The 26,473-nt window shown below is 42.3% G+C and overlaps 1 protein-coding gene across 1 annotated transcript in view; it reads right to left on the reverse strand.

Annotated features, from left to right (window-relative positions):
• Positions 1-916: 916 nt before the first annotated feature.
• The window catches only part of Smurf2 (SMAD specific E3 ubiquitin protein ligase 2), a 110,907-nt gene continuing 85,350 nt past the window's right edge, over positions 917-26,473 (reverse strand). The window contains exons 11-19 of the mRNA XM_006970491.4: positions 21,974-22,181; positions 19,710-19,813; positions 16,356-16,470; positions 13,896-14,074; positions 10,619-10,756; positions 8,108-8,228; positions 4,426-4,627; positions 1,821-1,896; positions 917-1,502 (exon numbers count right to left, since the gene is read on the reverse strand). Coding sequence (XP_006970553.1) covers positions 1,403-1,502; positions 1,821-1,896; positions 4,426-4,627; positions 8,108-8,228; positions 10,619-10,756; positions 13,896-14,074; positions 16,356-16,470; positions 19,710-19,813; positions 21,974-22,181 — 1,243 coding nt within the window. The 3' untranslated portion in view covers positions 917-1,402. The remainder of the gene's footprint in view (positions 1,503-1,820; positions 1,897-4,425; positions 4,628-8,107; positions 8,229-10,618; positions 10,757-13,895; positions 14,075-16,355; positions 16,471-19,709; positions 19,814-21,973; positions 22,182-26,473) is intronic.

The raw sequence follows: 26,473 nt of genomic DNA on the forward strand, positions 1-26,473 counted from the left end.
TATTCTTATTTTACATCATGTTTAAAAATAATAGTGCATTGTTTTGATGGTTGAATTTTAAAATGCAATGTGATTTTAGATGCTTGCAATCCCTCACCCTAGAATTTTGGTTACCTTCTGGATCACGGGATGAGCCCCACACCTTGAAAGCTCAACCTGAATACTTGGAAGTCAGCAATGTGGCAGCCAGGGCTCCACTCCCTTACTTCTAAATGAACTCTTCAGTTTTAGAGTAAATTGTACAATAAACTTAGAGTCACTCATATTTGTGGCAAGATCTGCTATGTAGCCCAGGCTGGCCTTGAACCTGAACTGCTCCCCTGCCACAGGCTCCCAGGAGCAGGATCACAGGCATGGCCAGCACACCTGACGTCACTCACGTACGACAGTCCCTGCCTCCATGTCCACTGCCACCTCCAGTTCTCCCAGTGAGGTTAATAGCAGGGCTCTCTAGGCTAAACAATCTTTAGAGCAAAAATTTTCCTTTTAGAAACTTAATTAAAATATAAGTTAGATGTACTTATTAGAGGCTTTGGTTTATAGAAATAGCATATAAAAGACAAGCTGACCCAGCAAAGAATGAAAATCCCATCACATGCGGAGAAGCTATAAAAATGCGGTATTTCAATCGAAGATGAGAGGAAATCCAAAATACCTGATCTTCTTGATTCAAGAACATGAGGTTTTGTTTTTTTGTTTTGTTTTGTTTTCTTAAAAACAGGGAGGGTAGCAAATAAACTCAGTTTAAATGGTTGTATTAGGAATTTCCAAGAAAGTCACACTTGAAAAATATAAAACCCCACCTAGGCTAGGGTGACCCACATAATGCAAAATAGAATGCTCTGTCTGCCATAGAAAAACACAACTAAACATGTAAATGGCTTAATTTCATAAAGGTAATGATTCCTACAGCCAATTGTTTACAAAGGTGGAATAATTCAAAATAACTTTATTTAGTTTTTACAAAGAGCGAGTAGAGGAGCTGTTCAAAAATCATGTATTCAATCAAAATGAAATGTGACTTGTACCGACTGCTGGAGTTGTCTTGCTGTGCGAGAGGCTCGAGTCTGTGAAGCAATTTGGATAGATAACCTTTTATAAAAATAGTAGTAGTCTTTAAGTGTAGAATACTGCCTAACTCTGGAGATGCAGGGAGTCAGCATTCTTTAGTTCAAGGTATTAATTTTTAAATAGCAGCTGAGTGTGTCCTCATGGCAAAGCATAAAGACCTTTACTTTTCCTTGAAAAGGAATTTCAAAATTGTCCTTTCCCCTCACAGTGTCCTAGAATCTAAGGGGCAGGGGAGGGGCTGTCCTGTGTCCCAGCGTTCTCTGAAGCGCTGCTGAAGGAGGCTGTCGGCCTGGGGGATAAATAAGAGTTCTAGGTAAGTCCTTGGCGCTCATCACTCCACAGCAAATCCACATGTCTCTTCGATGGCCGTTAGCAGCTTTTCATAGAGCTTTTCATAGGTTTCATAAGGTGGAATGTCTATTCGATTGAAGCTGTAAATGAGCAAATCAGACTTTATCATTTGTTCAAAACTAGTCAACAGACACAGCAAGCATGCAGTTACACACAGCCACAGAGGTCTTGGTGTCAGACAGAAAGTTGGAAGCTGGTGGTCCTCTAAAGCAGAGATCACCACTTTGGGTTTGCCTACTGATTTCTGAATAATTTTAATTTTTAAGGCACATAAAAGAGGTGCTCATCATTTCTTTTAGAGGTCTACTCACTAACAAGAAGAATACATGGAAACTCAAATCTGTTTAGGACTAACACCTACCTACATTGACAGAGGAAGAACTATAAAAATAACTCACCAAGTGTGGGCTTTTGGCAAGTTGTTTGTGCAGGCGTCAATCTGGTGTATGGTAAAGAGCCGTGGGCCTGCAGCACCTGCCAGTGGAGGAATATGGGTCAGATCACAGCAGGCACAGGCATCCATCTTCAACACCTCAAAATAAACCGGAACACAAACCACAGACTCGGGGAGTACCTTGTATCCATGCACAGCCTAAGGCCTCACAGAACTGCTATATGAGGTTATAAGTGGTATAACACCAGCACCACAGTCTCAGAAAAAGGCTTAACGAAGGTCCTTTTACCAACTGGGCACCATACAACATCCGTATCCCAGAGAGTAAGGAGATCACCTGGGCAAGTGCAACACAGAACATGTTGGTTTGCTTCCCTCCCTCCCCGAGACAGGGTCTCTCTGTGTAGCCCTGGCTGTCCTAGAACTTGCTCTGTAGACCAGGCTGGTCTAGAACTCAGAGATCCTCCTGCCTCTGTGTAGTGGGTAGCCATTTCAGCTTGGTTCTGGAAGTTCCAACCCCCATTGAGACTCTGGCAACTGTCACGCCTACGAGGCGGGGCGAGGGGAGGCACCGGGGGACCCGAGAGCTGGATGGGTCAGTGCGCTCTCTGGGCGCTCTCTCGGTGCCGTGACGCTGACCGGTGCAGATTGACTGTGCAGAGCTCCGGAGAACACCGCTGGACTGCGTTACACCTTCCCCAGACCCTGCGACCTACCCATTACTTAATTTGTGAGTTACGCCATTAAATAAATATCCTTTTAACTACGTGGAGTGGCCAAAATAATTTCTCTAATATCTGGCGCCCAACGTGGGGCACGAACCCACGACCCTGGGATTAAGAGTCCCATGCTCTACCGACTGAGCAGGCTGCCAGCTGTCTTGGTCTACTCTTGCAAGATTTCCGAAAGTTGCTTGCATCCATCTACCATTTCTCAGGTACCATTATGTTCCTTCTCAGGTCTTTGATGGGATTGAAGACTAGCAGTTATAGTTACAACTTAATATATATAATATCTTAGATAGAACATATTAAGTATTAGATTCAGGTTCTTTAGGATAGGACACCTTTGAATGATCTTTATAACATGCTGTTTACCTATGCTCTATACTTCTCTGGATTTTAGTATGTGTTTCTTGCTTGATATTGCTTGCATTGGTTGTAGTTACATCTTATCTAGGTCATTATCTCTCATTATTTCTGGACAATATTTGATAACCATTCCTTTGTATATAGTCTTGTATTAGTTTAGAACCTTCTTATTTAGACAAAAAGGGGGAGATGTAGTGGGTAGCCATTCCAGCTTGGTTCTGGAAGTTCCAACCCCCATTGAGACTCTGGCAACTGTCACGCCTACGAGGCGGGGCGAGGGGAGGCGCCGGGGGACCGAGAACTGGATGGGTCAGTGCTCTCTCTGGGCGCTCTCTCGGTGCCGTGACGCTGACCGGTGCAGATTGACTGTGCAGAGCTCCGGAGAACACCGCTGGACTGCGTTACACCTTCCCCAGACCCTGCGACCTACCCATTACTTAATTTGTGAGTTACGCCATTAAATAAATATCCTTTTAACTACGTGGAGTGGCCAAAATAATTTCTCCAATACCTCTGCCTCCCAAATGCTGGGATTAAAGGCGTGCACCACCATCTCCTGACTTGCTTTGTTTTTTTAATTTTTGAAATAGGGTCTTCCTGTGTAATCCAAGATGGCCTTAAACTCAAGTTCCTCCTGCCTCAGCTTCCAGAGGGCTGGGATTACAGGCACATGCTATTTTGAATATTTAAAAAGGTGACAACCTAATGCAAATTTAGGCTTTATGACTCAGACTGAGCTGAGCAAAGATTAGCAGTCTACAGGATACACTTCAGGGAGCACACACGCCCCATACAAACACATAAGAGAAGGACAATGCCAAGCTCCCCAGACAGGGAAGGGTAGCACAACTTCAGGTAGCTTTGCCCAGGCTTTGTGAGTGCTCTGTGGGCAACTGCTGATTAACTACACACCAGTCTCACTTTGAGGATTCTCGCTCCTCCCAGCAGCTTTGAAAATGAAGAGCTTAAAGGGAAAGGAAGCAACGGTCACCAAATGAAGCACCACAATCATGAGCAATGTTACCAACTCAACCAAAACTCCAACAGCTTATTCCACAGAAAAACAATTCTCAAGATTGAAGATGGTTGTAAATCGATGGTCTGAAGCCAAGCAATACACTGCTCTGACCCAACAGACGGTGTTCACAATTCACTGCCTCCCTCTATTAAAAGAAGAGCGGAGGAGGCATCCCAGGTGGGTAAAGGCTTTGCCAGCTGAGATGTGAACATGGAGGTGCATGACACAATTAAAGCAAAGTGACCAGAAAGTGGAAAGAAAGCAGCATGTCAGCACGCAGGCTCTTCTCTACATGTAGCACCCACTACAACCACAGAGAAGCCCTCAGAAAAACCTCTCCAGAAGGAACCTGGGATGGGAGCTACAGGTTAGAGTCAAGGAAAATCTTTATAACCACTGGCCTTATAAAACAGCAACATACACCAAACTCTGCAACCCAACTTATCCCACCCCTGCAGGAGCAGATGCCAGGACCTCCCTCCCAGCCCTCAGCATCTCACCTTGTAGTGCTTTGAAGCCCTGCAGAGGCACCCGAGAGGACCCTGTCACAAACTGGAGCAAGCGTGCTCGTCGCTCTTCATCGAAGAACTCCACCGCTTTCCAGAACCACTTGACCACATTGCTGTCCGGTGTACAGTGTTTTAACCGGGTGTTCACCTTCCAGTCACTCACGTCAATCTTGCCAAGTCCACAAATAATGAGCTGTGGAAATATTTGCAGGAATGGTCAGCCAGTGGACACCAAAGCTGGGCCTCCCAAATCCTCTTAGATTTGCTGTGAGGACACCCACAAGTGGCACACACCAGAATTATCTGGAAAGCTTTTCAAAACATGCCCAGCAAACAGACCCTACGCTGCAGATTCTGTGTGTCTAGTGGCAGTCAGGGTCTGCACCTTTAAGACTCCAGAGGTGTCTACTCCTTGCAGGTCCTGGTCCCAGTGTCTGACAAACACCGTGACAGACTCTGACAAGATCAAAGATAGGTGAAAATCCAATAGTTTCAAATTAGAATTCTAAAGTTTTAAAAGACTAGACAGAAATCAAGACTCAGTAGGCACAAGCTGGGTGTAGTACCCTATGCCTGAGGCAGGAGAATCATTGTGAGTTTGATACCAGCCTAAACTACTACCTTGTCTCAAAAAGAGGAGAGTGAGAAGAAGAAATAATACTACAATTTAACGGTGTTTCTCAGGCCTGCATTGAAGTCCACTGGTTCCAAAACTTCTAGCTTTTCAATTTGAGGCAATTCTGTTTGGTCATCAGCCAGCAGTGTTCTCTGCTCTAATACCACAGTCCCCTCTACCTCACTCTACCTTTGAAAATGACCCATGACCCATAGTGCACAGCAAGAAATGTGCTGAACAAGTAATATAATTTAACAACCTTGAAATTATATTAAAATATAAAATACACAAAGGTCAGGCATTGTGGCACACATCTTTAATCCCAGCACTTGGAAAGCAAAAGCAGGCAAAACTATGAGTTCAAGGCCAGTCTGGTCTACAGAGGGAGTTCCAGGACAATCAGGGCTACACAGAGAACTCTGCCTCAAAAAGCCAAAATAAATAAAATATATGAGTCTGCTATATGGTGTTCTGCCTGACACCCTGACACAGTCAATACATATGAACTATATCAAAATCATTTTGATACCAGTTAACACACCTCTATAGAGCCCAATACTAACCTATGTATGTATAACCGAACATGTCTGCTCTGCTCATTTGTGCACACATGAACACATGCCACAGCACACAGGTAGAAGTCAGAGGACAACTCTCAGGGGTCCTTTTTCTCCTGCCATCTGGGGCCTGGGAATTGAACTCAGGTCATCAGACTTGTTGGCAAGTGCCCTCACCTGTTAAATCATCTTGACAGCCCTCCCTGATGTGATGTTTATAACAGTGAATTATGAGAGTGTATAATTCATAATGTAACTTGTATATTCTAGATTTCATAATTTTGATAATCTAGCATAATTTAAAATATACATATTATTCTAAAAATTTACAGTATTTCAATAGTGATAAAACTACACTGTAAATCTTACCCCTACCAAATAAAATCCATCCCCTAAAAAGCTTCCATATGTTTCTAAAATAGTGAATTCAGACTATAAAAGACGCCTTCTAATCCTGTTCTTCAGAAGAATGCCATTTATAATGCAACCTCTTGATTTACAGCATAGTCAGATAAAAAGGTCTTGGATCTCAGATGCTCTCCACTCAGGGCTGTGGGTTTTTCCTCCACTGACTTCCCTTTGGCCATTTCATTATTTAATCACAGAAGGAACAGGGATAGCACTGAGCCAACCAATTGTTTGTACACAGGTCTACTAAAGAGACTAGCAGGTCTGGTAGATGGCCCAGCGGGGAAGAGCACTTGCTGCTCTTCTAGGGCACTAGTTTACCAAGGTGGGTGGCTACAACCACCTGTGACTCCAGGTCCAGGGAATCTAAAGTCTGTCTACTAGGGCACCTTTACTCCCATGTACCTGTACTCCCACACACATACCCACATGCAGACACACACATCTATACATAATTAAAAAATAACTACATCTGAAAAAAGTCAGTAATATTAATAAATAAAATCATTTTTAAATGATCTGTAGACTTAAGTAATTGTGCTCTTTCCTAATCACCATTGGTAGAATAAAGCCTTTTTTATGTACTTTTCTTCAGACAGAGACTTGATATGTAGCCCAAGCTGGCCTTAAATTTTCAATCTTCACGTCTTAGCCTGAGTGCTGTATCACAGCCATGCACCACCACATCCAGTAATCTTGATATTTCGTTCACAGAAGTTCAGTATGAAGTTGGATATGTTCACTGTGGTGCTGTAAGGGTCAGCTTCACACAGAAGGGAATGCTAACTTCAATACAGAGCTAACTACTGTTACTCTATGGGTATTTGAGAAGGTCCAGGGATAGTTTAACATTCATATTTTTTTTTATTGTTTATTTATAGGTATACAGTGTTCTGCCTGCATGTGTCCTTTAAGCCAGAAGAAGGCATCATTTCAGGTGGTTGTGAGCCACCATGTGGTTGCTGGGAATTGAACTCATGACCTCTAGAAGAGCAGTCAGTGCTCTTAACCCCTGAGCCATCTCTTCAGCCCCAACACTCATAATTTATCCTGTTTCATTTCTTCTAAATGCTTTAAAGCAAAGATGAACACAAATCCAGTTGAACTTAGTATTTTATTCAACTAAATTTATGTTAAGAGACAAAGTAATGGGATTATACTTAAATAAGCCAATTAAATCAAGAAATGCCAAAAAATTGGGAAGAAGGCCAGACAGCAAGATGGCTCAGTGGGTAAAAATACTTGCCAATCTATTGTGGCAACCTGAGTTCAATGCCCAGAACCCACATAAAGATGGAGGAGAACGGACTTCACAAAGCTGCTTTCTGACCTCCACAGATGCACCATGGGAAGAATTCTAATTGTGAAGAAGATCTATGTGACACGGAAAGAAAGGTCAGGGGCTTGAGAAGCATCCGAACTTGTGAAGAAATGAATCACTGGGCTCAATCCCAGCACTTGGGAGGAAGCAGAAGGCCATAAGTTAAAGGTCATCCTTGCTTTAATCCCAGCACTCTGGATCTCTGTGAGTTTGAAGCCAGCCTGGTCTACAAAGTGAGTTCCATGACAGGATCCAAGAGATATACAGAGAAACTGTGTCTCAAAAAAACAAAAGCAAAACAAAACAAAACTAAAAAAGGTCATCCCTATCTCCACAGTTAGTCCCGGACCAGCTACAAAGAAGGAAAAGGATATAAAGTGAGAATGCCTCTCAGTAAGGGCTAGAGAGATGGCTCAGGCTTAGAGAGCTTATTGCAGAAGAGTCCCATGTGCTTCCCAGCACACAGGTCAGGTACTAACAATCACCTGTAACTCCAGCTTCAAGGAATCTGACTTCTCTGGTCTCTGAGGGCACCTGCACCACTGTGTACCCTCACACACACACAAACACCACCTCACATACACATGGATAAGAGAGATGGCTTACCCACAGAAATCCCAAAGCCCCAAATATTTTCCTGTAAGAATTCTCAAGTCATTTAGCCATGAAACTCTGAAAGACTCAGAAAGCACCACGTTCCTCTACAGCCAGCAGCAGAGTTCCCAGACTTCCTTTGTGTACCACACGATATCAGAATAGTAACACACTGACCTCCAGCTCCTTCTCATCAAACGTCTTCAGGAGATGCTGTGGAATGACTTCATTAAATCCCTTCTGCAGTGCCAGGAACTGAGCTTCAATGCCTCGGAGAAATCTCCAGTTTACATAAAGCCTATAAACATCGGGCAAGGGCATCATGTGATTGCATATATTCAGATTTGGTAATTACCATAAATATCTACTTTGGCAACTTCATACTTTAAAGCAGCTATCATCACAATTTTAGGCCAATAGAGCTGAGACACAGCCAGGTTGCAGAGTCCTCCTTATAGGTATAAGACCCTAGGTTCAATCTCTAGCCCAGGAGAAAAAGAAAACTAAAAAAAATAACGAATTTAGTCTAATGTCTAAAAAAGTTTAAAACTAATAGGGGCACATGGATCCTAGGTGCTGAGATAATGCAACGTACTTAAAAAGTGGTACCCACCCTTCCACCACTAGCTAGCAGCATCAATGAGGGGTTCTTTAAGCCAGGCCACAGTGTAATCCACAGACTTGTAATACCAGTCACCAGGAAGGCTGAGGCTAGAGGAGCAATAATTCAAGACCAGCCTGGGCTACAGAGTGAGTTCAAGGCAGCCTGGACACTCAGTGAGATGTTGTCTTAAATTTAAAATAAAAATGAGATGGAGATGCAGCTCAGTGGCAAAGTCTTACTGACATGCAGGAGGCCTTGCATTCAGTCTCCAGGACTGCTGGCTGAATAAAAGCAACTCTTCAAATCAGAAAAAAACTTCCCAGTAAACCGAAAGCCTACTACAATTCAGGGTCTAAGGTTCAATCCCTACTACCAAAATTATTTAATTATAATAACTTTAATAACATTTTTAAAACTTTTAATGCTTTCTTAAAAAATTCATATGCAGTGTTGTGTTTTGTCTGCATGTGTGTTTGTATGAGGGTGTCAGCTCCCCTGTAGTTACAGATGATTGTGAGCTGCCATGTGGGTGCTGGGAATTGAACCCAGGTCCTCTGGGAGAGCAGCCAGTGACAAGAAGAACAGGTAGCCCAGTCTCTTTAGACTGAGAGCATGAGGAGCTGTCTGTCAGGAGAGGAGGCAGGGACGGAACTAGCAAAACCCAGAGCAGGTGCTGCTAGAAGAATGCTCACTGCTCCCCAGAGGCTGTGGAACCTTGGGAGATGTCAACTTACCAACAAAAATACACTGAAATATGATATCTTTTGTGAAGTCTTCCAAACTGATTTTTTTGAGATTTGTTATGTACATGTTATGATTTGCATGATATATAAATATTGGGTATTATTAGGTCTCACAGGCTGGCTACAGGGCAGCCAAGGATGACTTTCTGTACTCCTGATCCTCCCGCCTCCTGAGCTCACAGGTGTGCGCCAACACACCTAGCTTAAGAACATTTTTGTAGTTAACTTTCAATATTAACTGAATATCCGTATTCATACTTAGCTATATGTCAAAACTCTTTTACAGAATGGAGTTGCTTGATGGAGGGTACGTTCATGTTCACATGGAACCTCGGCTGCTCAGTCTTTCACATCAATCAAAAGCATGCAGCAGAAATCATGGTGGTCAAAAGTATACGTAGATCTTAAAAAGATCAGGCACAGGTTGGAGAGATGGCTCAGCACTGGCCGCTTTTCCAGTGAACCTAGGTTTGATTACCAGCACCCACATGGCAGCTCACAACCATCTATAATTCTAGTACCAGGGAATCTGATGCCCTGTTTTGGCCTCCATGGGTACCAGGTATGCACGTTACATAAGCATACATGCAAGAAATACACCCATATCCAAACAAAACAGAACAACAGAAAAACCCAACAACCCCAAAACAAACAAACAAAACAGGCACAAACCAGGCATGGTGGCACATACCTGCTATTCCGGGACTTGGGAGGTAGAGGCAAGAGAATCAGGAATTCAAGGTCATTCTCAGCTACGCAAGATAAAAGGCCAGTATGGGCTATATGCGACTTTTCTCTAAAAGAGGGTGGAGGGAGGCTAACAGCTTCTTCTGTGTTCTGGAACATTAGTACCCCATAAGAAAGAAGAAGACAGACAGACAGAGGAGACCAACTGACCGATCAAGGCAGGCAGCCTTTGATACTAGCACACAGGAGACCAGTGAGCTCAGGGAAGCCATTCATTTGAGCCATCCCCAGCTGACAGCTTATGGAGTACCAATGCGACACACCTATTGTTTTCTGCCCAATTACCAACCCAAGAAATTATGAAAAATAGTCAAGAGTGGGAGTTTTTGTTTGTTTTTTGAGACGGGGTTCTTTGTGTAATCCTGGCTGTCCTGGAACTCAGAGATCCGCCTGCCTCGGCTTCCCAGGTGCTGCAATTAAAGGCGTGCGCCACCACCACTGACCAGCTGTGCCACCATGCCCAGCAAGAGTGGGGGTTTTTAGGTTATTCAATTCCATGGAAGTCTGTTGTAGCAGTAAGCAACATTTCCTAAACACTTGAATGTTTTTCTATATTGATTTCCTAGAATTTTTTTTTTTAATTCAAAAGTTTACCTGACATATTCTTTTTTATTTTCTTCAGTAACAGGGATACTTTTGCCATTTGGTTTGAGTTCGTGCTGAATAATTTCGCCATATGCATTATGTTCAACACAGAAGGTATGGTCCAGAACACCTGTGATATCGTTTTCACTGGTAAGAGAGAAACAGACACGTTAACTGGGAACCTACCGTACACCCACTACAGTGGATCCGTCGGTGCAGCGCTCAGCTGAGTCAGTACTGCGGACAGCGCAGGGCCAGGCCGAGCTCGTGCCGTCAGTGCTGATGCTATCATGCCATCTTTCCTTGCACAGAACAGTCAAAGAGCTTTCTCCTCAAATAGACAGCAGTTTACTTCCCGAGCAACAAGAATAGGCTCTGTCAAAGACAGACTCTTCTAGAACTATAATACAGATTTTTTTTTTTTTTTTTTTTTTGGTATCCAGGTAAAAAAATTCTTCTGAACCTGGGTACCCTCAAGACAGAAAATGATCTGTGTATTCTGCGTACCTTCCCACAAAGAATCAGCTAGATGTTTTTACTTTGTAAATAAATATGGTCCAGACAATCACTGTCTTCATTAAAATGAAATGGTAGGACAGGCCAGATGGCTCAGTGACCACATGACCACAGCCTGAGTACAGTTCCCAAAACCTACATGGAGAAAGGAGAGAACTGACTCCCACAAGCTGTCCTCTGAGCTGCACATGCATACATGTACTTCTGTGCCCCTACACACCACACTATACACACACACACAATATAATACTTTTTTTTTAAGCAACAGCAGGGGCTGGAGAGATGCCTCAACAGACCCAGATCTATTCCCAGCACACACAGGTGTATCACAAGCATCTGTAACCCCAGCCCCGGGATCCAGTGCCTTCTTCCGGCCACTGTGAGTAAGGCATGAACTTAGTACACTGACATATGGTACCCACAGGCAAAACAGCCATACACATAAATAAATAAAATGTTCAAAAAATGTATTTTAAAAAGGCAATGGTAGCAGCAATTAACTATCCTGTCACATGTTGGCTGAGACAGAATGTGCACTACTCTTAGGACACTATTACATAGGGTGCTTTTGCTTAAAACGGTGCACAAGTTGGGCACCCTCAGCCTGGAATCTGAAATGCACAATGTTCCAAGTACACTTAAGGAAACGACCTTCCGGCTATGTGTTTTGTAAAGCGTGTATGAATTGTGTTTAGACGAGGGTTCCATTCCCCAAATATCTCGAGCATAAGCAAACACTCTGAAACGGGTGAAAGGGTCAAAGTCAGGTCTTCTGGTCCCAAGGACTTCAGCTCAGGACGACCAATCCGTACAAGGTCGTCCCAAGGGGCTGACTCCCGGAAGCCGGGTTGGGTCTCAAAGCCCGTGGACCAGCCAAGCCTGCTAAGTGTAGCTCTTGCTTTTGCCAAAGCAGCTTCTTTTTGCAGCAAATGGAAACTACTACGGAGCTCCACACCAGTCACAAGCAGAGAAAAGGGACCCGGGACGCCCAACCCTGCTTGATATCTACAATGCAGTCCCTACACCCACGGCTTAGGGAAATGTCCAAAGAGAACAGAAGGATTCTAAGAGCCAGAGGACCAGGAGACCTGCTGGGAGACAGTGTCTCCTGGACACAACAGGAATGTTGTACCCATGAAATTTCCACAATATGGATGTCTAAACAAGACCTGTATAATGACAACACCAGTTGTCACCCCAAAAATTGATGGGGGAATCTCTCAAGGTTCCCCACCTAGATGAAGAGCTACAGGAAATCAATGACTACTGAGAGAAGGAGAACCAGTTTTCTCCAGGGATGAGTCCTCAGATAGGATAGCTAATCCTAAACAATCCGCCCTATACAAAAGTACATACTGGCAACACTAAATGAACTCAGTAGGGTGTGTGTGTATACTTAAATATGCATGTATGTGTAACTCAGCTCCAGGGGATCTGACACCCTCCCCTGGCCTCCTCAGACACTGTACACACGATGCACAGACATATATACTGGCAAAACACCCATACACATAAGATAAGTATTTTTAAAACCTTTTTAAGCAATAACATGGTCTGGAGAAATATCTCAGTGGTAAAGTCTTTGCCTAGTATTCACAAGGCACTAGTCTCCCGAACTTTCAGGAATCTGAGATGTGCAGGAGAACAGGGTTGGTGGGCTGCGAGGGTATTACAGTTCTATTACAAACCACAAACCACAAAGTTAATCTTTTTGTGCATATTTCAAATTTAAAAAAGAAAGTACATTAGTTTTGAAGTATATCTTTTTGTTTTACTGTTTGCTTTTAAAAATGTATTATTATTATTTTATCTTATATGTATGGGTGTTTTGCCTACATGTATGTCCATGCACCATATGTGTGCCTAGGGCTTGAGGAAACCAGGAAAGGCTACAGATCCCCTGGAACTGAAGTTATGGGTGGTTGTGAGCCACCGTATGGGTGCTGGGAATCGAACCCAGGTCCTCTGGAAGAGCAGCCAGTGCTCCAGCCACTGAGCCGTCTCTCTGGCTTTTGCTTTTGAGACAGGACATCAATAGGCTTTGGAGGCTGGCCTTGACTTCAGGCTTCTCCTCAGCCTTCCAAGTGCAGGTTTATAGGTTTTATAAACTATCAGACAGAGCTTGTATTTTTAAGATTTACTTTCATTATTAACTGGATGTATGTGTCTATGTGTGTATCCAAGTGCTTCAAAAAGCCAGTTAGATCCCCTGGAACTAGAGCTGCAGGAGGCTGTGAGCTGCCTGGCACAGGTGCTGGGAATCCAACTCCGGTAAGTCCTCTGCAAGACCAGTACATACTCCTCATTGCTGAGCCATCTCGGCGGTTTTTAAGTTTTTTTAAGGTTTGAAAAAAATGTGTCCATGTGTGCCTACATGACTTTATGTAGACTGTGTGTGCAGGTGATTGTGATGGCTGATCACAATCGGGGCATCAGATCCTAGAACTAGAGCTGCTGTCAAGTGTGAGCTACCTCATGAAGAGTCCTGGGATGTAAACCTGGCCCTCTGCAAGAGCAGTCAGTGCTGTTAACCACCAAGCCATCTCTCCAGCTTCTGGCTTTTATCTTTTTTTTTTTGGTTTTTTTGAGACAGGGTTTCTCTGTGTAGCCCTGTCTGTCCTGGAACTTGCTCTGTAGCCCAGGATGGCCTTGAACTCAGAGATCACCTGCCTCTGCCTCCCGAGTCCTGGGATTAAACTGCCTGGCAAGCTTGTATCTTTTTAAGGCTCAGATTCTAGGTATGTAAATAGATGTAAGATTCAATACGTACAGTATCCACACCAAGCTATTATGAAGATCTGGATCAACCAACTCCATATCGTCCAAAGTAATTGACTTCCCAAGCAACTGTTTATAAAAAGGCAATGTGAAACCACCATCAATATAATGTCCATGGAATACAGCCATTCCCATTATTCGTCCAACAAAGTGGAAATAAGATAAATGTTCCTGAAATGAAAAAAAACACAATGTAAATACTCAAGTTAGAAACTCTCCAGGAAATTGTCTTAATAAGAAGTAAATATTTAAGCAACATTTTTTCCTTCCTTCGTCCTCTTCCCTTCCCACCTTTCTTGGTTTTGTTTGTTTGTTTCAGAGAAGGCCTCACTTGTAGCACAGGCTGACCTTGAACTTAGTGATGATCAGGGCCTCACTTTCCCCAGGGCTGGGATTACAGGTATGGGCCACTATGCCCATGTCTCTCTCAAGGAAAGGGCCCTTTAAAAAATGACTCCTTTACAAACCTGTGCAAAGCTACTTGTACATCCTGTTCTCTGAGCATCTTGTCAAGGAATGAAGCTTTTAATCCTAACATCTCTGCTTCCTTGACAAGCCAGACCACACTTCAGGACATCACGGATTTAAGCATGGATCTGGTTTTATACTTGGATTAGCCTGACAGCTACTGTTCATACACAAATTAATTAGTCCCTGTAGGACCACTCCACACTTGGACATACAAGCACAGAGACAGTATGCAGACAGAGTACCCATGAGGAGGACAGCAAGTGATGAGATCCAGGGTCTGGGTCTACTCCTAGGAAGCACCCAGCAAATGTCAGTTGACAGTCAGGTGGGCCTTAGTGAGCTGCCAAGCAGCAGCTTCGTCTCCAAGTCTCCTTAATGAAGAATTGCCTGGCGAGCCACCACATGTAAATACAACTGTTCTTCCACCACACTGGTTGGTTGGTTGGATTTCTGTACTTTTAAAAATCTTGGGGATTTAGCTCAGTGGCAGAACACTTGCCTAGCAAGTGCAAGGCCCTGGGTTCGGTCCTCAGCTACTGGGGGTGGGGGGGATGACTTTTGCTTTTCCATTTAATAAGTAATTTTTTTTTGTTTGTTTGTTTGTTTTCTGAGACAGGGTTTCTCTGTGTAGTTTTGGTGTCTGTCCTGGATCTTGCTCTGTAGCCCAGGCTGGCCTTGAACTCACAGAGATCCACCTGCCTCTGCCTCCGAGTGCTGGGATTAAAAGCGTGCGCCACCACCGCCCGGCTTAATAAGTAATTTTTAATCTCATCTTAAAACTTCTGTTTTATCTTAAAGTATCTATTTAAAAAAAACACATACTTTCTTCAAAATATTTAGATAAACATATACAAGCAAAGAGCACATTGAAAGTCACCCATTATCTAACACTCTAGGAAACGATTTAGTTTTATGGCACAGACCTTTTAATGTTCTCTTACATATATCTATCTACCAAAGCTGTATCACATATAACCTTCCACTTAACATCACTGAACATATAATGAACACACATCTTTATCACACATCATCTTGATCTCACACTCTTTAATTTCACAGTATGCCCCTGTGTGAAAATGTAGATTTAACTAGAAAGCAAGAAATTAGCAGTAAGCGCCAACTTTTGGAAGGGAAGCTATATTGGGGTCAAACCCAGGGCCTCACAAATGCTAGTCAAGTACACTACCAATGAGCAACAGCCCCAGCACTTAACTTTTAAGTGTTTAATAATAATGTATTATAGAATTAAAAAAAGCATAATTAAATATCTAATACACAGGGTCTCAAGTAGGTCTCACAACTGTTTTCTAAGGTGTGAAACTCTTCCTATTAAATTTTAACAATAAAATAATTGAGATTTAAGGCAATGAATTTGCCCACAATCACAAAGAAAGTAACTTACATAACAAGAATATGATTATATATATAATTTGTTTATTTTAGAGACAGGGTCTCCTACCACAGTCCAAGTTGCCCTACAGCTTGGTAAGGGCTAGGCTGGCCTAGACCTTGTGTCATCTGCTGCCTTAGCCTGGAGAGTACTGGAATCTCAGGGAGGAGCAGATGCCATGTCTTTCTGATTTCAGAAGCTATGTTCTTTGTTTGGTTCCTTTGAAACAGAGTCTCACTATGCAGTCCAGTCTAGCCTTAACCTTCCAAATGATGTGATTACAAGCATATAACACTAGACCCAGATCAAGAACAACAATTCATACTATTTTATGTTATAATGTAACCAGTCTTCTGTATGGACAACTGTGCTGTGTCAATTGGGGGTAATCAATAGTAGATACCCTAGTGTCCCAATGCAGTGCCCATGTCTTATCATTTACTAGGACAACTTTCCAGAAGAGGAACTGCTGAGCCGGAGGGTGTGGCCAGGATCAGGCAAGTGATTCCTTTGTGATAATCACACTGACATTTATAGATGAGAGCAGAGTGGGTCCCAGCACACTCACACTATTGTGACCACAGCTCATACCGGATTAACTGCAGAATCAGGATTGATCTGCAACGTGTAGATATCATCTCTAGAATACTGGAAGAGACCATAGTAAGGATTCAACATTTCATGCGACAGGAGATACAACCATTCCCTAGAAAAAAAGACAAAGGAATCTGTCAGTTATGTCATTAGTCACTCTAGTGAACCATTTTTCTGAATTTTAAACATTTATTATTATGGGTTTGCATGATACATGTGAACACATGTGCCATGGCACACATGTGGAGGTCTGAGGACAACGCTGTGGAGCTGGTTTTCTCCTTCCCATTTTTATGTGGTTTGAGGACTGACCTCAGATTGCATGGTGAATGCTTTAACCTACTGGACTTTAACTAGGCTGGCCTTGAACTCACAGAGATCTACCTGTTTCTGCCTCTTGAGTGCTGGTAAGATTAAAGGCGTGCTCCATTATGTCCAGCTTCCACAATTCTTTTAAGTTAAAATACAGTACTAACTGTGGTTCTATAAAATCACAACAGAAAATGAATGCTGAAAGACCAAATAAACTTATTATTATACAGTTACTGTTCATAATTTGCAGCAATTTTATTATACTTTAGCATCAATCAGTATAGCAGCTCAGCTGCTTGTGAGATTCTGTAGCCCTATAGTATATCATTTTAAAAGCTAAAAGAAATTTATAGCCCATGATAAATATAAAGGGAAGAGTGTGTTTTTATTCAAAACATCTACTTCATCTAGTTGTCTATTTCTATTTCTATCAGAGCAGATATATACTAGGTTCATAAGGATACATAATACAACAGGCAGGCAGATCACTATGAGTTCAAGGCTAGCCTGGTCTACCCAGTGAATTCTAGGACAGTCAGGGCTACATAGAGAGAGACCCTGTCTCAACAACAACAACAAAACGACAAAAATGGGGTTGGGGATTTTAGCTCAGTGGTAGAGCGCTTGCCCTGGGTTCGGTCCTCAGCTGGGGGCGGGGGGGAGGGGGGTGGTGGACCCAAAAAACCAAAAACATAATACAGCATGAATTTCTTCTTACTTTTTGGACAGTGGAGTGTTTGTGGTACTGTTTTAGTAAAGAAATGTCAACACCTACTTCACCATCTTTTACTGTATCAAGCCTAAAGCAAACCATGAAATAAACCCAGAGATCCCAAAGCTTTAGGTATAGGCAGACACAAAGGCCATTCTGTGGGCATGCCCCATACCACTTCTCTTCCTTTTTATTGTACTGCAGATGGAATATGGAACTTTGTACATGCTAGGCAAGTACTCTACCACTGCGATACATCCCCTCCCACTTTTACTATGTAAGCTGTCAAGGAAGGGAAGCAATCAACAGTCCTATCTAGCTGTGACACCCATGAACTATAACAATGACCATCATGTCTTAGTGATAACTAACAGCTGCTTACCTGGACATTAGGTCCATTCAACAGGAAAAAAATTCTGCCTAGTACTAGAAACCAAGCCAACTTTCGGAGGCCAATGAAGTCATGGATCTTAGAAAAGAACCTACTATCACTTTGCTAAAACAGTATATATAATTCCTAACTTCATTCTAAAACTTCTCTTTTTACACACAGATACATGTAACTCATCCTTCATCAGAGAAGCTTCTCTTTACAGCAGACTACAACTGGTCATAATGCAGGGATAAATGGATCGTGAGGACACAGTGCCAATGGACATACACAGCTACAATGCGACTCCTACACCTAAGGCCCAGGGAAGATTTCAGAATAGTGACAGGAAGACTATAAGAGACAGAGGGCCAGGAAGTCTGCTGGGAAACGTGCCTCCCAGAAAAGACAGGGACGTTACACCCATGATACTGCAACAATATGGCTGCCTAAACAACACCTGAACAACAGTTATCAACACACATACTAATATGGAAGAGAAAATCTCATGGGATTCCCAACCTAGACAAAGTACTAAAGGTAACTAATGACCGCTAAGAGAGGGAGAATTAGTCTTTCCTAGGAATAAGCCCCCTAACTGGTTATCCAACACCAAGTGGTCAGGCCTGAAATCATATACACTCAAAACACAATAAAAAGACTCAGCATGTTGAACTTATACAGTTATGCATTTATATAAATATATAATATTTATTTATATATATATAACACATCCGGGGGTGAGGAGCGGTGTGGCGGTGGTTGGGCACACCTTTAATCCCAGCACTCGGGAGGCAGAGCCAGGTGGATCTCTGCAAGTTCGAGGCCAGCCTGGTCTACAGAGCAAGATCCAGGACAGGCACCAAAACTACACAGAGAAACCCTGTCTCGGAAAAAGGAAAAAAAAAAGGAATAATCTAAACAGACAAAAATGTTAAAAATCTATAAAAATAAATAGAGCAGTTATGAAAAAACTATAAACTAAAGAAGGTATACATTTTTAGATAAAAGGTTGATAAACACAACAGGCACTAACAAGGCACTAAAAATTACAGTGAAACACTTCTTCATTGTAATTTTTCACTTGGTGAAAACACAATTTGCTTAGGCTGGATTATAATAGGAGAACCAAGACTACTTAGTAGTTCATACACTATTTCAGTTCAGAGCTGTGGCTCTCCTACATTTACGTAAGGTAAATGTCACACCTGCAAAAATTCTGACAGCATACATACTATCAGAAATAAGCTGACTCAATGTATGGACAACCAGTAAGTTGGACTCAATGTATGATTATGAATATAGCAGAAACAGCATATAATGCCTTCTCTATTAAAATATTCTAAGAACCACTGTGAGATATACAAGTGTATGAGTAAGCAAATATAATACATCCTTGTTTAGCAAAGTAAAACTAACAAAAGACCATGCCAAGGAAAACAGCATTCAGTTCAGAACTGACAGTGTGAGGCAGAGGAAATAAGATGTGCTGAAGAGAGATGTAAAAACACAGGCTGCCAGCCCTACAGTCCTGCAGGGCTTCCATGATCCTGAGAGTATGAACTACTCTTCTGCTCCCATGATCTCACTGTGGATAAATCCACTAGAATTTCATCTGCACTGCAAACACTGCTGAGTTTTATACTTAAATACTCATGACAAAGTTACAACAGGCCTATCTTAATTTTGTTTAGTATAAAGATTATATAGGGGCTGGACAGATGGTTCAGCAGTTAAGAGCACTGTCTGCTCTTGCAGAGGACCTGGGTTGTGTTACCAGTACCCATACAGTAGTTTGAAATGGTTGTAACTGCAGGTCCAGGGAATTCAATAACCTTTTCTGTCCTCATTGGGCACTTCATGCACTTAGTACATATTCAAACACAGGCAAAATACTCACACAATTAACTTAAAAAAAAAAAAAAAACCATATGTAATTTACTGCCCAAGTCTTTACCTGGCAACCCCTCCATAGTCAAGGCCTTCTTCTCCACGAAATTTTATCATTAATCGCTTCCAGAGATCTTTTGGTCTCATTTTCATGACTTGTCGATATGATTCCTGAAAAAAAATTTTAACATACTATCATCAGGTGTTTTAACCTCTGATTTTGAATTCTTCTTTTCCTCCAATTCACAAAATTAATTTAACTCAGATGAAATCTGATTGAAAAATTTGGTTGATCTAAGTTTAAGTCAGAGGCATCAGTAGAAACTAATGTAAAACTAAAAGCACAGTTCTAAAAGAACATAAGTAAAATAATTTGTATATTAAGTACACAGACAGCTTTATATTATTTGGGGGACAGGGTCAAGACAGACTCTCACAAAGCTCAGGATAGCCTTGAACTCCCTATGCAGACAATGCTGGCCTCTAAGATGGGATGGAATTTGCTATATAGACTAGGCTGGCCTTGATCTTGCAGATATCCACCTGCCTCTAACTCCCGAGTACTGGGGTTATGTAGCTAAGTATGGAGACACATAACTTTATCTTTTTTTGCCAATAGCCTTAATTCATTTTTTTTCTTGAATAAAATTCCTTTATAGTAGCTAACAGCCTGTACAGAGCACCTACTCTGAGTTTATAAGATGATCAGTGCAATCCTGATAGGAAGACTTGGTGAACATGTCTCTTTCTAGAGGTCTGGGGTAGCTATAGGTCTTGGAGATGGCATCAAAGGCAGCCCTGGTAAAGCTGCCCAGGGTGGCCACTGCCAATACTGGCCATCAGCAGCCTCTTGGGACACAGGTGCTAAGATAATGCCAGTGCCTCTGGGCCAAAGGTCTGTTCCCTTGCTTGGGACAGTATGGGATTTGATTATCACGCTCCCGCGGTAGCCTCTGTGTACCAAGACAATGGAAATTTCTAAAAGGATGGTTTGAATGGTGGTGGCTATTTTACTGGTTTACTTATCTTTAGCACCAATGTCACCACCATTGTAGTCTCCATTTGCCACAAATGCCTTGAACCTGTTCCACTAGCCAGTGCAAGTCTACTTCTAAAACGGTCTTAATCTCCACAACCAGGAAGGATACCCCAGAAAGAAGTTAATTTTGGACACTGATGGATAGGGAGAACAGAGACGCTCCGGCGAGGGACTTGATTTTTTTTATTTGTATTTATGTGCATGTATGGGTATGGCATATCTATGTTTTTAATTTTATTCTTGTGCATTTATGGTTGAGGCCACTGCACCCCCTGAATCTTGAGTTACTGGTGGTTGTGAGCTATCTGACATGGGTGCTGGGAATTGAACTCGGGTCCTCTGGAAGAACAAGTGCTCTTAACTGCTGTTTCTCCAGCCCCCAATCTTTATGTTCTTGACCACATATCCCAGCAATGTGACAGGATCTATCTCTTGTCTCAAGCCTTGCCTCCCTTGATGAGTTCCAAGACTCCAACCTTGGCCAATGACTGTGACTCCAGCCCCAGAGTCCACATGCAGAACCTCTGAGGAAGACCTGCCTCTCAAGACTGGGAACCTAGCTGGGCGGTGGTGGCACACGCCTTTAATCCCAGCACTTGGAAGGCAGAGGCAGGTGGATCTCTGTGAGTTCGAGGCCAGCCTGGTCTACAGAGTGAGATCTAGGAAAGGCACAAAGCTACACAGAGAAACCCTGTCTCAAAAAACAAAAAAACAAAAACAAAAAGAAAGAAAGAAAAAAGTGGGGGGTGGGGTGGGGGGCTGGGAACCTGGGGCCTCTGGACCCTTTTAGTGCACAAGCATCACCTACCATTTAGTGTTTTCCAGGTGGGAAGAAGCTCTTTTTATCATTTTGAAATACAAATGACAATTATAACCAAGGCTAAAACTGCTCTGAGACTCTGAGAGACAAAGCTCATCAGGAGGCAGATCTCTTGTGAGTTCTAGGCCAGCCTGGTCTACAAAACGAGTTCCAGGACAGTGAGGGCTACATAGAGAAATTCTGTCTTAGAAAAATGAAGGAAAAAAAAAAGAATACTTTCACTTGGATCAGATATGAGTCTCCAAAAATGTCTCCTTAGAAAGAATAAGACAAAGTCCAGGCATGATGGTGTACAATTTTCCTCTCAGTACTTAGGAGGCAGAGGCAGGACAGTGTTTGAGATCAACCTGGTCAACAGAGAGAATTCCAGGCTAGCTAGAGCTACGCAGTGAGACTGTTTCAAAACAAAGAGAAAAAAGTAAAACACTGAATTTAATTTTCTTCTAATTGAAATTAAGGCTTATGTATTTACCTCAAAAATCTCTTCCCTAGAAACTTCAATGCGGCAGTGGCCGGCCTGAGGCTGTTGTTGGGAAAGCTCTTGCCGCAAGATCTTTAGTTTCTGAACCAAGTCTCGTTTGTACCTTGGCACTGTCAGACACTCAGTGTCCTCAGGACATAATGACACCACTTGCTGCTGCTGCTGTTGCTGCTGCTGGTCTTTCAATTGGTTCTGACGACTGGAAATAAACAGAAATGTTACCCAAATACTTTAGAACGTAAAAGATTGTAACTCTACTTTTAAATCAGAATCAGACTATAAAAGAAATGTATCGTTTTCTAAGCCTTATTGGGCATCAGCCAGGTGAAACTGGTTACTGGGGTTCTATTCTTAAAGCCCTATGCAGATGCTAAGAGCACTTGTTCAGACACCATTCCTCCACATCATCCCATCATCCAAGTGAGAGTTCAGGTGGGTGCCAAGCACTGCCTGTCATCTAGAGCCTGTTTTCCTGGACAAACGAAACAGGAGTCTGCACTGACAGCTTGATGGAGACCCTTCCTCTTACAACTGTTCAGTCTAAGTACAGAATAAAAAACAGAGAAGCAGCCTGTGAGGGGCAGTTATATACAGGATGATGTGTCAGCACCGGTCAGAAAACAGTGGGATGCCAGTCTGCTGTCTGTAAGGCCTCTGACACGTCCAGAGACCTTATCACACAGTCCAATTATTTTCTTAAAATAAGTAAGCCTGACAAACAGAGAAGATTCAAGATACAGTCTTTGTTCATACTTGTTTTTAGAAGTTTCCTTCAATTTTAAGGCAGAATTTCTATGATCCCATTCAAAGCAACAGGAACAGTGTTAAAGGAAGAAAACAGGAAGAGGAAGGGGGAAAGACTCTCCACAGTCAGGCTGAGTTCAAATCTCAGCTCCAGCACTTTTTATGTACTCTGGGCAAGCTGTGACACTGTCTCACTGAAGAAGACAGGACGGTATGTGGACGGCAGAAGAAATGTTTACCCAGTGCCCAGGACACAAGCAGAGACGATACTAGTTATTTTAACCATTACAAACGACGCAGTTACTTCTCGTTGTTGTTTTTAATTGGATAAAGTATGTTTTCAAGCAAGAATTTTTTTTCCAAATGGGGTTTCTACAAAGGATATGTGTCCTTGGCCAGGTGATTTACTGAGCCCTGATGACAATATTTTGCAATAGTTTAATAATGTCATATTCTGACATTTATAGATTATATGCCGAGGCCTCATATATAGGAACTATTTAACTTCATAACATCAAAAGGGAGAAACCATAGTTAATTAACCAATCTCAGGAGGGATTCTGAAGGAGAGAAATGAGCAAGTGCAGATACCCACACAACGACAGGATGCCCTCACTGCACATTACACACAACAAGCCCACTGCAGACTTCCACAGGTAACTACTCCCGTTGCTTCCTCTCAAAAAAGTAATTCAGACTCTTATTAGTTTAAGTTCAAGACTCCACTCTAAAATGTAACTTGCCCACTCTATTTTTTTCTGGCATGAATAATTAGCCTCTCCATGATTCGTCTAGTAATCTGAATTTTTTCCTCACTTCCTAAAATGTTAAGACAGGGGGAAAAAAATCCACAAAACTTAAAATCAAAGTAATCTACAAATGTTTGTTAGTGTTATATATAATCCATACGTAACAGGTCCCTAAAATTCAGACTAATAGTTAAACTAACTTCATTATTTTATTATTTGGTTGACAACCAAAGCCTTTACTCCAAGTATATTTTTTTGCCATATGCAGGGCGCACACACCATCTCTCTCTGACTGTATCACCTTAAAAATGATACAAAGTTAGAAAAACATTATAAGCCAAGCCCCGTGCCCTTATCAGAGGCCAGGTCATTCTCTACCACATAGTAGTTCAAGGCTATCCTGGGGTACATGAGACCCTATCTTGAAACAAACACACCATGCCAGAGCTACCAAATAAGGTAACAATGTATTCAGTCAGGCCTGGAGCTGTAGGCTAGCTACTCAGGAGGCTAAGGCACAGGATCTCAAGTTCAAGGGCTGCTAAGGCCACAGAGTGAGTTCAGGAACAGCCTGGGCAACTCAGGGATGGCCTATCTCAAAATAACACATACATAAAGAATACGCTTATCACATGAATAGCTAGGAAAATGAAAATTAAAGACACCCAGCACTCGGGAAGCTGTGGCAGGACAATAAAAAGTTCAAAGCTAACTGGATTATAAAACCAGTTCCAGGGCGCCTGAGCAACAAAGCTAAACCTCATCTCCAAACAAGTATCACAAAAAATACAATTTCGTATCATCATAGGCCTGTTGTGGTGACATACACCTTTGACCCCTGCATTCAGAAAGCAGAGACAGGTGGATCTCTAGGAGTTCAAGACCAACTTGGTCTACACAGTAGATAGGTAGTCAGGGATACACTGTAAAACTCTGTCTGGAAAAACAACAACAACAACAACAACAACAAAATCCCAAACAAAAAATATCACATTTGCAATTTTGATTTTTTGTTTTTTGATTTTCAAGACAGGGTTTTTCTGTGTAATTTTGGTGCCTGTCCTGGATCTCGATCTGTAGACCAGGCTGGCCTTGAACAGAGATCTGCCAGCCTCTGCCTCCCGAGTGCTGGGATTAAAGGTGTGCACCACCACCACCTGGCACAATTTTGATTTTTTTTTAAAGTTTTGTTTTTAATATAGTTCCCTGAGAAATAAGATGCGTATCACACCACATAGAATGACATGGTTAAGTTATCAGGGTGTTCAGAAGACAAAATAACATTTTAGGCCCATGCCTTCCTTCACTGGGATTTTCCATAAGAAAGGCAAGACCAGGGAGAGTAAACAAAGTCAGTAATCCCAAGGACTTGCCAGAATTCACATAGTGTTAGTAAAGACTACAGTGATTTATTACTCAGGAAAAGTTGCCCTTACATATTAAAGTTGAAAATAAAGTATTCTATTACATTGATTTTCTATAATGCATGGCCATGCCACCATGTCCGGGGAGGTCAGAGGTCACCTGCAGGAGTAGGTTCTCTCCTACCTTGTGAGGCTCAGATATCGAACTCAGGTTGTCAGGTTGGGTTGGCAGCAAGCACCTTTACCCACTGATCTACCTCACGGGCCCTAAAAACATTTTATGGTGCTTTGATTCTCTCTCTATGTAAGTGTCCTACAGCAGTGTTAATCGAAGGACAGACTACATACTGTACTACTCTGCTACCGAGGCTACGGATCTTAACGTATAGAAACAGCCCATGAATTTCCTGCATTTCTACAAATGCTTACAAATACTTGTGAATTTCATTTGTAACTAAGGTTTTAGCACCTAGCACAATGAAAAGGTCTATTGACATAATGAGTCCAACAGGGTAATTATAAATATTCAAAGGAGACAACAAAAACACACAAGTTAGATGTTTTCTTATACTTTTCTAAACAAGTGATAGTCAGCTCTCATTCACATTTTCCCTGTTGCATCTACCTCAAGATTAATGAAGCAGGGATGTTTTCCAAAGTCCCTCTGCCCTCTATCAGTTTTCTTTTGTTTTAGAATCTACCATCCTAAGTATGTATCACACACACTAGTGATGAAGCAAGCAGGGCAGGCAGCATTTCCTTAGAGACACTAAAGTGAGCTCCTCTGTGGACACAAAGAACCTTGTTCTCTGGACTCTCAGGCAAACAAGCCATGGTCTGTTGCTATACCACTAACCAACCTAGTGTCTTGCCAGAATTGGTGACAAAGACACGCTGCTCCTTTCCTCACGATCAAACTCCCTTTTCGCCTTTCCTTCCTCAGAAGGCAATGCTGGAAAGTAACAAGGTTAGGAAACAGGCAACTAGAGAGACAAGCAAAGGATGCAAAGATGGTACAAACGATGCACAGGACAGACATGAACAAAGACCAAGGACTGAGGTCTGAATCCAGTCTAAGTACTCTGGGAAACTTATAGAAGAAAGTCAACCTCACCGGGCAGCGGTGGCGCACGCCTTTACTTCCAGCACTCAGGAGGCAGAGCCAAGTGAATCTCTGAGTTCAAGTCCAGCCTGGGCTACCAAGTGAGTTCCAGGACAGGCACCAAAACTACACAGAGAAACCCTGTCTCGAAAAACCAAAAAAAAGAAAGAAAGAGAGAGAGAGAGAGAGAGAGAGAGAGAGAGAGAGAGAGAGAGAGAGAGAGAGAGAGAAAGAGAGAAAGAAAGAGAGAAAGAAAGAGAGAAAGAAAGAGAGAAAGAAAGAAAGAAAGAAAGAAAGAAAGAAAGAAAGAAAGAAAGAAAGAAAGAAAGAAAGAAAGAAAAAGGAAGGAAGAAAGAAAGGAAGAAAGAAAAGAAAGTCAACCTCTGCTTGTTCCCTCATCTGCAGAAATGGTTTATCTACCAGGATGAAACTGTTAACACATGCAAGGAACAAAGAACAATACTTTGCACACAGTAAGTGCTACTGATATGTCGGTCAGCCATTATCAGTTGTATGTAATAGGATGGCAAGT

Source organism: Peromyscus maniculatus, chromosome 8 (genome assembly GCF_049852395.1).
Source record: "Peromyscus maniculatus bairdii isolate BWxNUB_F1_BW_parent chromosome 8, HU_Pman_BW_mat_3.1, whole genome shotgun sequence".
Classification (NCBI taxonomy): Eukaryota; Metazoa; Chordata; class Mammalia; order Rodentia; family Cricetidae; genus Peromyscus; species Peromyscus maniculatus.